Raw genomic sequence first — 13,322 nt, 5'->3', positions numbered from 1 at the left:
ATCTATTAGGCCACAAAACAAGTCTCAATAAATTCAAGAGGATCGAAATAATACCATGAATTTTTTCTGACCACAAAGGCATGAAACTAGAAAACAACTACGAGAAGAAAGCCAGAAAAGTCACAAAAATGTGGAGATTAAACAAAGTGCTGCTGAACAACAAGTGGGTCAATAAAGAAATCAAAGAAGAAATAAAAAAGTTCCTGGAGACAAATGAAAACGAAAATACGACATGCCAAAATCTATGGGATACAGCAAAAGCGATTCTAAGAGGGAATTTTATAGCAATCCAGGCCTACCTCAACAATCAAGAAAAATCTCAAATATATAATCTAACAGTGCATCTAAGGGGACTGGAAAAAGAAGAACAAACAAAGCCCAAAATCAGCAGAAGGAAGACAATAACAAATATAAGAGCAGAAATAAACAAAATAGAGACTAAAAAATCAATAGAAAGAATAAATGAAAAAAGAGCTGGTCCTTTGCAAAGATAAACAACATTGACAAACCTTTAGCTAGATTCACCAAGAAAAAAAGAGAGAAGGCTCAAATAAATAAAATCAGAAATGAAAGAGGAGCGATTACAACAGACACCTCAGAAATACAAAAGAAAGATGCTCAACATCTTTAGCTATCAGGGAAATGCAAATCAAAACTACAATGAGGTATTACTTCACTCCAGTCAGAATGGCTATAATTAACAAGACAGAAAATAACAAGTGTTGGAAAGGACATGGAGAGAAGGGAACCCTCATACACTGCTGGTGGGAGTGCAAACTGGTGCAGCCACTATGGAAAAGAGTATGGAGTATCCTCAGAAAATTAGGAATAGATCTACCATATGATCCAGCTATTCCCCTGCTGGGTATTTATCCAAAGAACTTCAAAACACAAATGAATAAAGATACATGCACCTCTATGTTCATTGCAGAATTATTCACAATAGGCAAGACTTGGAAGCAACCAAGGTGCCCATCAAGGGACGAATTGATAAAGAAGATGTGGTATATATACAAAATGGAATACTACTCAGCCATAAGAAATGATGAAATATGGCCATTTGTGACAACATGGATGGACCTTGAGGGTATTATGCTGAGTGAAATACGTCAGAGGGACAAAGTCGAATACCTTATAATCTAACTCATAAGTAGAAGATAAAAACAACGACAAACAAACACAAAGCAATGGAGATTGGATTGGTGGTTACCAGAGGGGAAGGGGGCAGGAGGAGGGCAAAAGGGGTGCTTAGATTCACGTGAGCTGATGGACTATAATTGATTTTCGAATGGTGAACATGATGTAATCTACCCAGAATTCCAAATACATTACAATGTACATCTGAAAGCTATATAATGTTATAATCCAATGTTACTGCAATAAAGAAAATAATAAAATTAAAAAATCAGTAAAAATATAAGTAAAGAGAGAGAGAGATAGAATGAATCAGATGGATATTATAAAACTACAAGAGCTAAACCTAATAATGCAGGAAAGAAGAATTATAGAGGAGAAGACAGAATTAGTGAAGTGGAAGAAAGGTTACTCGAAAATTTCAAAAGTGAGACTTTAAGACAAGATGGACTATTAGAGAAAGAGAAATATTTCACAGTGATAAAGGAGTCAACCAACCAGGAAGGTACACTAACTTTACATCTTTATGCATTCAATGAGTGGAAGTGTCTAACTACCCATAGATTAAAAATACACAAATCAAAAAATCAGCAGCTCTAAGAGAAGACATACACTAATCCACATTCATAGTGAGGCATATTAACACACTTGTAGCAAAAGCTAAAAAGACAAGCAAGTAAATGTAAGATTATAAATGATAAAATCAAATAAAATGAACTTGACTCTATGCAAACAAATATACATGTATCTGTATATAGATGCAGCTATATAAATAACACTTCATTCAACAAGTGCAGGTCTACAAAAAGTGATCATAAGCTAGGTCATGAAAAAACCTTAAATTTGCATTTTTAAATCACGTTTTAGAATGATATTAATAAACTATTTAAAAAACAGTGGCACAATATTTCTACTTAAGCACAACAGCAGTGATGAGGATTTTCATGATGAGCATGATAAACTCTATTGAGTCTTTACCAGTTACCAAGTCCCTTGTGAAGGGGATTACATAAATATATTGATTATATTATGTACACTATGAGAACCACCATCTATAGTTCCCAATGAGACATAAGTTATTCTTCCATATTTATAGATTAGGCAGCTAAATTTGTGACAATAATTTTTTTTCCAATCAATATAGTTAGGAAGCGGAAAAATAAAGTTTTGAACTGAGCTCATTTTGCCTCTAGAACTTGTATATTTAACCAATTTCTTCAATGATTATTTTCCTACCATGTTGGAATCTGATTTTTCTATCAAATATTCTTGGCAGATATTTGACCGTTTTCCCTCATTTGTGGTGGCCTTGCATAACGAGGTTGCTCTATGAAATATTTCTGTTAGTGCATATGCCTCTTAATGCAGAACAAAATGAATTTTACTTTATATTATAAAAATTAAAAACCTTGGGAAACAAATACCTTGAGGATTCTAGCCTCCAGAATTTCTGTTCAGTTTCATAGACCTCCATCTTTCTTAGGTCAAAGCATTACTGTTTGTTGAATCAGGAAAATGACTGAACAAAGCTTTAGAAAAATATGGTCTACCATAAGTCTAAAACTTGCCTTCACATTCATAAAAATACCCCAAATACCAGACCTTTCTCAAACTGCTCTCTATACAAAGGAAGAAATTAAATGAACACCTAAGAACGTAAAAAATAAACATAGTATTGTATGCCCTACTCCTAGATTTGTTGGAGCAAACATATTACATGTCATGAAAATCACTAATTTGATCATAGCATGAATTACTTAATACGGATAGGTGTAAATCCCAAGGCATAACGGTGATCATAGTCTCTTCTGGCTGTCTGAAATGGCTCTTCTCATCTTGGACATAGATATTCACTTAGAGTTATTTACCTGAAGCCATTCAAGAAGAAGGAGTTATTTATAGATATTTATTTCAGACAAAGTTCAAATAAAATTTGACAAAAAGCCATATTCAAGGGATAGGTTTTGATGGGACAAATTTAACAAAGAATATTTTAGAATTATTGAAGAAAGAATGTAGAAGGACATATATATTAGATAAGAAGTTGATCTTGGTGTTCTGAGTACAAAAGAATGAATGTGAGTATTATGTTCCACTATGATCTGCCAGACGATCTCTACATTTGTCTATTCCATCCAGACTTGGTCTCAGGTGATGAGGAGAGTTGTGTGATCTGACTATTTCTTTAGCCGATCATTTAGTGTTTCAGCAGCTTATCTGCTCTTCTATCTCCCTCAATTTCCTCTAACTGCCTTCTGACTTAAGGTCAATAGCCAGTGGGATTTTTTAACACAATCATTTATATGTTTATTAATTTATTCATCAAACATGGTGATACTCCAAACCATTCACTGGATTTTCAGATTACATATCTCCAACAGATGAGCCATTAAATCCATAGGGGGTACTATCTCTGTCCAATGTCAAGCCTGATCTTTGGAAAAGAATACTTTTACTACCTTGTCTCGGATGTGCTTGGTCTTCACCCCATAGACAAAAGGGTTGAGGAAAGGTGGAACCAGAAGGTAAAGGTTGGACAAGGTGATATGTATGTATGCTGGGATATAAGATCCAGATCTGTGAGTAAAGAAGGAGAAAAGAGCCAGGAGATAGAATTGGAAGAAGACACATATATGGGGAACACATGTATTAAATGCCTTAAGACGTGCCTCTTTCTGGGGCAGGTGGAAGACAGTGATAAATATTTGTATATAGGAGAGGGTGATCAAAAGGAAGTGAAGGCCACCAACAATAAAAGCTCCAAGGAGACCATAGAATTTATTGATGTAAACGTCTTCGGTGGCCAGCTTCACAAGGGCCATGTGTTCACAGTAAGTGTGGGATATTAACCTTGTTCGGTAAAGTTTCAGACGACACTTAATGAGCAATAGACACGGGATTACCAGAACGGCAGGCTGCAATGTTACCCCGACTCCAATATGAGTAACTAGTTGTCGAGTGAATATGGTAGCATGCCTCAGAGGATAACAGATTGCTACATAGCGGTCCAGAGCCATGGCCAGCAGGACTCCTGATTCAATACCCTGAAATGTGTGGATGAGCCACATCTGAAAGAGGCAAGCATCAAAATAGATCTCTGGCAAGTGCAACCAGAAAATTCCAAGCATCGTGGGGACAATACTGGTGCTAAGGGTGATGTCTGTGGCTCCCAACATGGCCAGGAAGATATACATAGGCTCATGGAGACTGGGTTCAGATTTGATGATGATCACAAGTAGAGAATTTCCTATCAAAGCAATGATATACATAGCACAGAATGGAATCCCAATCCAACACTGTACAGTTTCCAGGCCGGGGATCCCAATAAAGGTCAGCACGGAGGGCATGAACACAGTGCCATTTATAATAAACATGGCAGTTCTGGGGCCTTCTTAGCAAGCTGGTAAAGTTTCCAAACTGTGGTTCTCTGTGCTCTTTTATATCGTATTCTCACTCAGTCATACAATTATCGAATGACAGAAATAGGAGATTCAATTTCATCAGCTTAGTTATCATTCTTTAAATGAATGAGAAAATGTTAATATGGAGACCCATGGAAAGGTTCACCAGTATACACTTTAGAAAAATCACCCACCCACACTCAGTGATATCCACAGTGTGAAAGCTGAGTATTTGGACAGCGTGCCTGTGAAGAGGTCAACACGTTCAGGCTGCTTAGTGGTGTTCTCCTTCCTTGCACACTCCATCTTCTCTTCCTTCTTCTAATCTGTTCATGGAAATAAGAAAAAACAAATTGAAAGAAAGAAAGAAAGAAAACATTGGAACAATTCTTTAGACAGAGAAACACTAAAAAACACTGTACACGCTTTTCTCTCCTCCCCACTTTCTCTCTCCTCTTTACCCACCATTCACTTTAGACTAACAGGACTGGGTATTTCTACAGAATACATCAACACTTCTTTGATAAAAATATCAGTTAAAGTCCCCTTTCTATGGTTATGACTCCACTACTAGAATGACCTCTCTTAACCTTGATCTTCCTTCTCACCAAGGAATTTTCAAATATGACATTGCTTCAGGACACAGACTTTATCCAGATAGACAAGTACAGTTGCATAATTTTGTATATTATCATTCTGACTCAGGAAAAAATTCTATGTATAAGTTCCTCAGTCAGATAAGCACCCATTCCTCAGGTGGTCTCTTTTCCACTCAGTAGAAAATAAGGACAGTTTGAAAACATAGTAAAACTAAGAGGATAAAGAATACCTGGTGTAGAAGAAGAGAGACCTTGGGTGTTTCACCAGGAGAGCACTGAGGAAGATGCTCAAGTGGCTAGAGGTAAGATTAAGTGAATGAGTTTGGAAGCCTAGGTCTCCATATGGAGGCAGTGTTGGCAGACATAATCCTTATACAGAAATCAGGGCTACTTACTGATGGAGAGAAGCAAAAAGTTCTAATTTTTGTCTTTCGCAAAAGTTGACACAAGACAAATATGAGGGAGTGGGCCTTTTCGAGAATTGTCCGAGAGATTCCATGGAGAATAATGAACAAACACAGAGGTACATTCAGGTGGAGGTGCCTTGAGAGGCAGCTGAGACAGAAGAAGAAGTTTCCAAAACAAAATTCTCATTGCAACACAAAGGCTGTTGCTGGGAACACTTCACACTTTCCAGTAACTAATAGAGCAACAAACAATAGTCCAGTTTTAGGGTTGACAAAAGTGTGCATCAGTGAATAATTCTTTTTTAAAGTGACAGCATAGAGGTTGCCTGATTAAGTCTAAATCAAATTTATCTACCAGTTTTTTTGTGGTGTTGTGCTAAGCATTCCAAAACATTTCTCCATAAATCAAATGACCACCTGCAAATATTATTTGGAGTTCTTTCATGGCCCCAACAACCCTAATTTCTGCACCAAAAAATTTAAATTTGGAACTTTTGGAGATTATTCTCCAAATTGCACCCCCACCCCCTAAAGCAGGATTCCTTAGTACAGCTTCCTGGCGGCTGACTATGTGCATGTTGATGTCTTTTCACTCCTATCTGTCTAATTACAGCACAACTCTCATTTTCAGAAAGGCCTCCTCCTATTGAGGCAACACGTTCCCTGTAACCACTATCCCCACTTGTGAATTATCTATCTTCAGATAGATTAGCACAAAGACTCAAGTCTCTCATGATCCTCTCTCCTTCAAGTAAAACATCTGCAGGTCTCCCAACTTCTCCAACAGCATGCTGCTGACTGCCCTCAACCTCTCAGTGTACCAAAACAGATCCCCAATTTATCATGACTCTTCTTGAACCGTAGTTCTAGAACTTCAAAGTCAGACACTCTCAAAAATATATTTATATTCTTTCCTTATGATTTGGAATTTTGTTTCTGGAGTCTGCCTGTTTTGGCTGTGCTTATCTTTGTACGTCAAGATATATCTTTTCATCTCCACTTGACCTGGTACACATTTCTAACTACCAACTTACTCAGTATCCAGAAATGGCAGTGGAAGTGACTGGCACAGGAGAAGGTTGCTCTTTGCTGGCCCCAGCTGTGAAAGATTGTCTTTTCTACGATAATCGTCCCCAGTGGCCAAACATCTTCAGCCTCTTGCAAATCCTGAGAGATATTTTTTACTCTCTAGAGCAAAAAAGGAGATTTAGGGGCAGAGGACAACCACCATTTCTTAGGACTGGCATCTTTCTTCATTCTCAGGGACCTGATATATCTAGTCTGGCCAGGAGATGGCAGTGGTAAACTTATCTCAGTCAGCAGTGCAATTGTGTCACTCACAGCATCATAGATTGAAATTCCTCTTGTTCTCAAGCACATGACAGAGAAATGGAACCTAAAATGCGGAATGCATAACATGGGACTCCATTCCTTGCCTGAGCAAATTGGCCAACTTTATCCCTTGCTTTTCCAAGAAAAGAAATTGGAAAACCATACAAATAATAGCCTGTTCTTATTTTACTTATTTACTCTTGGCCATCCCATGGAGATTCAAAGAATTCCCTAATGCAGTTCAGTGGCCCCAGGGAGGAGTGTGTTTGGACGTGGGAAGGAGGACAGGGCTTATTGTAGAATAAGCTCTTTAAGCAGGAAAGTTTGCTAAGAAAAAGAGGAAAAAATCAGCAAGGCACAGATGATATATTTCCTATCTACAAAGACAGAGGATGAAGAAAGACAGTTCTTCCTAGAGAAGGAGATCGTAGGCTTTTTCAGCAATTTCTTGGTCATAGGAATGTCTATACTTTCAAATATTTTTGATATATGGTTTAATTTAAAATACATATACATTTCAGCTTTTACTTTCTCGTTGTAAAAAAATTCGTTAATGCAGAAAAGTGGGAAAAATACACCCATAATCTTACCCAAAGTCAAATATTATTAATCTTTTGGTGCACTACTCTTTAGTAGTTTTCATGGGTTATTTTTTTGACAGTTATATTAGCTATATTGTTTTAATTTTATAATATAACTACAGTAACAGTTTATAAAAAATATTCAAAATATCTTTATCAATGACATAATGTTTTGTCAAGGAGAAATACTTTAATTAATGCAATACATATGAATGTTAGACATAGTGTTATTTTAATTTAAGTTAAAAAATTCAAGAAAGATGATATTTATGCATAGAATGTACTCTTGAATGTCAGAAACAGGGCTGTATGTTTGTGGTTATTGCCTCATCCCAAATTCCAGTCAAAGTTCTTAAAATATAGAATCATATTAATAAATGTTTGTTAATTAAATAACAACATATTAGAAGATAGTTTTAGTCTGAGTATGAAAACACTGCATATACTATGTTTACCTTGTTGGGTGAATACTACACCAGGAAGTTGTTAATATTTCTTTTTTCCAAAGTATTATATAGTAAAAGATACACAGCAAGGAAATTAAACATAATAACTGACAACCCATACTATACTTCAGTTGTTTACTGAAAGAAGTATCAGTATAACCGAAACACTTTTTTTAAAAAATAAACTTTTTTATCACAGTAACATTGGATTATAACATTATATAACTTTAAGGTGTACATCGTAATGTATTTTGAATTCTGTGCAGATTACATCATGTTCACCACCCAAAGACTAATAACAATGCATCGCCACACATGTGAACCTAATCACCCCTTTCACCCTCCACTCACCCCACTTCCCCTTCAGTAACCACCAATCCAATCTCTGTTGCTGTGTGTTTGTTTGTCATTGTTTTTATCTTCTTCTTATGAGTGAGATCATAAGGTATTTGACTATCTCCTTCTGACTTATTTCACTTAGCATAATACCCTCCAGGTCCATTCATGTTGTCACACATGGCCAGATTTCATCATTTCTTATGACTGAGTAGTATTCCATTTTGTAGATATACCACATCTTCTTTATCTATTCATCCTTTGATGGGCACCTTGGTTGCTTCCAAGTCTTGGCTATTGTGAATAATGCTGGAATGAACACAGGGGTGCACATATCTTTACACTTTTATGTTTTCAATTTCTTTGGATAAATACCTAACAGTGGAACAGCAGGATCATATGGTAGATCTATTCTTAATTTTCTGAGGAAACTACACATGGTTTTCCATAGTGGCTGCACCAGTTTGCACTCCCACCAGTGGTGTATGAGGGTTCCCTTCTCTCCACATCCTCTCCAACATTTGTTGTTTCCTGTCTTGTTAATTATAGCCATTCTGACTGGATTGAGGCAATATCTCATTGTAGTTTTGATTTGTTGATTCCCTGACAGTTAATCATGCTGAACATCTTTTCACGTGCCTCTTGGCCATCCACATATCTTTGCTGGAGAAATCTCTGTTCAAATCCTTTGTCCATTTTTTAACTGGGTTGTTGTTTTTTTTGGTGTTGAGATGTACGAGTTCTTTGGATATTAACCCCTCATCTGATATATGTTTGCAAATATCTTCTCCCAATTGTTAGGTTGTCTTTTCATTTTGTTGATTGTTTCCTTTGCTGTGCGGAAGATTTTTAGTTTGATGTAGTCCCATTTGTTCATTTTTTCTTTTATTTCCCTTGCTAGGTCAGACATGGTACTTGAAAATATGCTGCTAAGACCAATGTCAAAGAGTGTACTGCCTCTGTTTTCTTCTAGAAGTTTCATGATTTCAGGTCTTACATTCAAGTCTTTAATCCATTTTGAGTTGATTTTTGTGCCTGGTATAAGGTAATGGTCTACTTTCATTCTTTTGCATGTGGCTGTCCTGTTTTCCCAACACTACTTATTGAAGACACTCTCATTTCTTCATTGTATGTTCTTGACTCTCTTGTCAAAAATTAGCTGTCTGTATGTGTGTGGGTTTATTTCTGGATTCTCGATTCTGTTCCATTGATCTGTGTGTCTGTTTTTGTGCCAGTACCATGCTGTTTTGGTTACTGTAGCTTTATAGTGTATCTTGAAATCAGGGAGTGTGTGAATCACACTTCTACCCGAACTCAACAGCATGTCCCACCCTCCTTCCAGAGGCAATAGATGTTCTATAGCTGGTGATGATTAGTTCCAATGTGTTTCACCAGATCATTTCCTCTCATTTTGGTTTCAACAATACTTGAACACAATGAGGTACATCCAACCAGCTCATCTTACTTTATTTCTACTGTCCTTCATCCCTGTCATATTTCATATTCCATCTTACTGTGATTACCTGCTATATACCCAAATCTTTACCCCTCTCTGGTCTCATCTATCTCATCTGATGCCTAACCGAATCAAAATATCCCTTTCATGCATTCCTTCTCCCTTGCAAATGATATGACTGAAGAAAAGTGCATAAGAATGCTGCCTAGACTTCTTATAAATTGATGATAAATAAGCTCAAGTGGGCCCTTTAGTGATGCTTTTTTAATGATGGCTAATGATAGCCAAAAAGTAGAAACAATCCAAATGTCCCTCAACTGATAGACAGATAAACAAAAGTATCCATACAATGGACTAATATTCAACCATACAAAGGAATGCAGCGCTGGCACCAGGTAGAGGGATGAACCTTGAAACTATTATGTTAAGCATAAGAAGGCAGACACAAAAAGCCACATACCACGTTTCTTTCACATAAAACATCTAGAAAGGCAAACCCATAGAGACAGAAAGAGATTAGTGGTTGCCAACACTGGGGTGAGATGATGGAGGTAATGGGGAGTGACTGTTAATGAGGGTAGGTTACTTTTTTTTTTTTTAAGATTTTATTTTTTCCTTTTTCTCCCCAAAGCCCCCCAGTACATAGTTGTATATTTCTCGTTGTGGGTTCTTCTAGTTGTGGTATGTGGGACGCTGCCTCAGCGTGGTCTGACAAGCAGTGCCATGTCCGCGCCCAGGATTCGAACCAGCGAAACACTGGGCCGCCTGCAGCGGAGCGCGCGAACTTAACCACTCGGCCACGGGGCCAGCCCCATAGGTTACTTTTTAAGATGACGAAAATATTCTGGAATTTCATAGTGGTGATGATTGTACAGTCTCTACAATACATTAAAAACCACTATATTGTACACTTTAGAATGACAAATTTTATACTATCTGAATTATGACTCAATGAAAATAAATGATTAAATAAATAAAATACCTCCCGGGGATTCTGTTATCCCACCTAGCATGCTTCCCATCACGGAAACTTGCCCAGACATTGACCTTGTTCAGCTAGAGGAACCAGCTGTGCAGCAATTCCAGCCTCCTGCTCCATTCATTTCTGCTTCTTAGCATTTGGTCCTGTACTCATTTTTCTCTGGATCTTAATTTTAGGGGTGTTCACGCCTGGTCATGATTATGTAAGATGCATTTGGGCCAGGACCTGTGCTACGTGCTTGGGGAGCATTTTCTCACTTATTCTTCACAACCGGTCTCTGAGGTGATGCTGGGAGCCCCATTTAAGTAAAGAAGAAATGAAATGCCCAGGCGTATACAGGAGTTAATGGAAGGGCAGTGCAGAAACTCAGATCTGTCTGATTCCTGGATTATGAACTTTGTCCAACTTTAACTAAGGCGATCCCTTCAAGCTCTCATTTCAAGCTTCTTGGAGTAAGTCTTTCATTTGGAAAAGCTCATTGCATCATAGATAGCAGATATATCTGTGTGACATGTATCTCAAAACCTCTAGCTACTGCAGGTGGTTGCCTGTTACCCTGGACTCTGGGTCTAATTAGCTGGAGCCCCCAGTTGAAGGGGATCTCAAACCTAGGAGTGGAGCAGACCCTCATTGAGTGTGTATGCACCATTACTTTAGGGCCAGGCCTTCTTCAGACATTAAAAAGTTTATATGAACCTGTATCTGCAGCTTGGAACAAATTTGTCCTGGAAAGGAGACAAAAAGGCAACCAAAATGCCAAATGGATCTGTGGGCTGACTGGAAGCCAACCTGAAATCAGCTGGAGAAGGTTCTCAATCTCATTATTTCAGTAGGCTGGCTGGGGTTTGCTCAGCAGAGAGGACAGGAGGGATAACACAATGCTGTGAAAAAACATCTCTAGGGCAAATGAAGGTAGATTTAGATATAACTAAGAACATAAGACTCTCTAGTCCTGACAGGATCAAATAAATACCAATAGATAATGGTTCTTCCCTGTTATTTGAATCATGTGCTGGCTGGTGTAGACATTCCACTGGTTATCTGAGATAAAACAAAGGCTGGAGGTATATGCATTATATAAAACAATGAATCATGAGAGCAGCATGCTGTGGTCAAGAGCCAACTTTTGGAATGAAATAACTCTGCCCCTTCTTAACCAGAGCTCAAACTTGGGCTCTTTGTGCTCCCAGATACTTACATTAACTCTTCTGAGCCTCAGTTCCATCATCTGTAAAATAAGAATAAGGCAACAGAAGCTCTTAATTGACTTCTGGACTGACCTACAGAGCTTACTGCCACTCTCCACTTGCCAGACATACCAACCGATGCTCCAGGGAAGTGAGCTGGTGCCCTTGCAGTCTCCTCACTTCTCTCCTCACCAGCTGAATTTTGAGCTTGGTCAGCAGTCAGCTGCTTGCCTCTAAGTCTAAATATATGTGTGTTATGTTTGTTGTTATAATTATACGTGTCAACTAAATATTACGTAAGCAAGAAAAAGAAAGTCAATTGATGAAATTAACCATGTACACAGAATAAAGGACAGAAGTCATGTGACTAATTCAATAATTGCAGAGAAAGCATATGAAAATATTTAACATCCATGCGAAATAAAACCATCTGAAAACTAGGAATAACAGAGAACTTACTTAAACTGATACAATTTATTTGTAAAAAAACTATGGTTAAATTATACTTAATAATGTAAAACTAAAATTTTTCCATTAGATTGAGAATAACTCAAGGATGCCGTATGTCAATACTTCTATTCAATATTGTATGGAAGTCCAAATCATAGCAATATGGAAAGAAAAATAAATAAAAGCCATCAAAATGAGAATAGAAGAAATCAAACTATCCTATTTTTGCATGACTTGTCTATTTATGTAGAAAAACTCAAGGGAAAATGCAAATGACTTAGTAGAACTATTAAGTAAATCCAGTGAGTCACAGGATAAAAAAGTTAATACAGAAACAAACTGACATTATAGAGTAGCAGCAAACACTTAAAAATAAAATTTTAAATTACAATTAAAGTAGCAACAAAACAGAAAATAATTAGGAATAATTTTTAAAGAATACTTTTGGGGCAGGACTGGTGGTACAGTAGTTAAGTTCTCATCCTCTGCTTCAGCAGCTGAGGGTTTGCGAGCTCTGATCCCTGGCATGGACCTACACACTACTCATCAGGCCGTGCTGTGGCAGTGTCTCACACATAAAATAGAGGAAGATTGGCACAGATCATCTTCCTCAGCCAAAAAAAACACTTTCAAGATTTCTAAAATGAAAATTTGGAAATTTTGAACAGAAACTAAAGACCTAAAAAGAGAGGTACACTATGTCCATATTTAAAAGAATCAATGTTGTTAAGATGACATTCTCCCTTAATTACTCTTAAATGCAGTCTCAATCAAAATCCTAGCAGCCTTTTGGGAATAGTGACAAGCTGTTTCTAAAAATTATATGGAAATGCAAAAGACTCAACAAAAATACTTTTTAAATAAAAGGATAGAGTGGGAGGCCTGACCTAACCCAATTTGGGAGATTTACCATAAAACTATAGTGATTACGGTAATTAAGCGTTGTTGTTCATGGTGCCCTTGAGCTGATTCTTAGCAACTCTGTGTGCAGCAGAGCAGAACCTTACCCAG

General features: G+C 37.3%; 1 protein-coding gene across 1 annotated transcript; it reads right to left on the bottom strand.

Moving 5' to 3' along the window:
* Window positions 1-3,557: 3,557 nt before the first annotated feature.
* On the bottom strand, window positions 3,558-4,508 carry LOC124225739 (olfactory receptor 52A5-like). The gene has a single exon (XM_046638376.1). The coding sequence runs from the start codon at window positions 4,506-4,508 to the stop codon at window positions 3,558-3,560; it is 951 nt and encodes a 316-aa protein (XP_046494332.1).
* Between the last annotated feature and the right edge of the window lie 8,814 nt (window positions 4,509-13,322).

The sequence above is a fragment of the Equus quagga genome, chromosome 14 (assembly GCF_021613505.1).
Source record: "Equus quagga isolate Etosha38 chromosome 14, UCLA_HA_Equagga_1.0, whole genome shotgun sequence".
NCBI classification, from domain to species: domain Eukaryota; kingdom Metazoa; phylum Chordata; class Mammalia; order Perissodactyla; family Equidae; genus Equus; species Equus quagga.
Note: the sequence above shows the minus strand (reverse complement) of the source record. Positions and strands in the feature narration are given on the sequence as shown.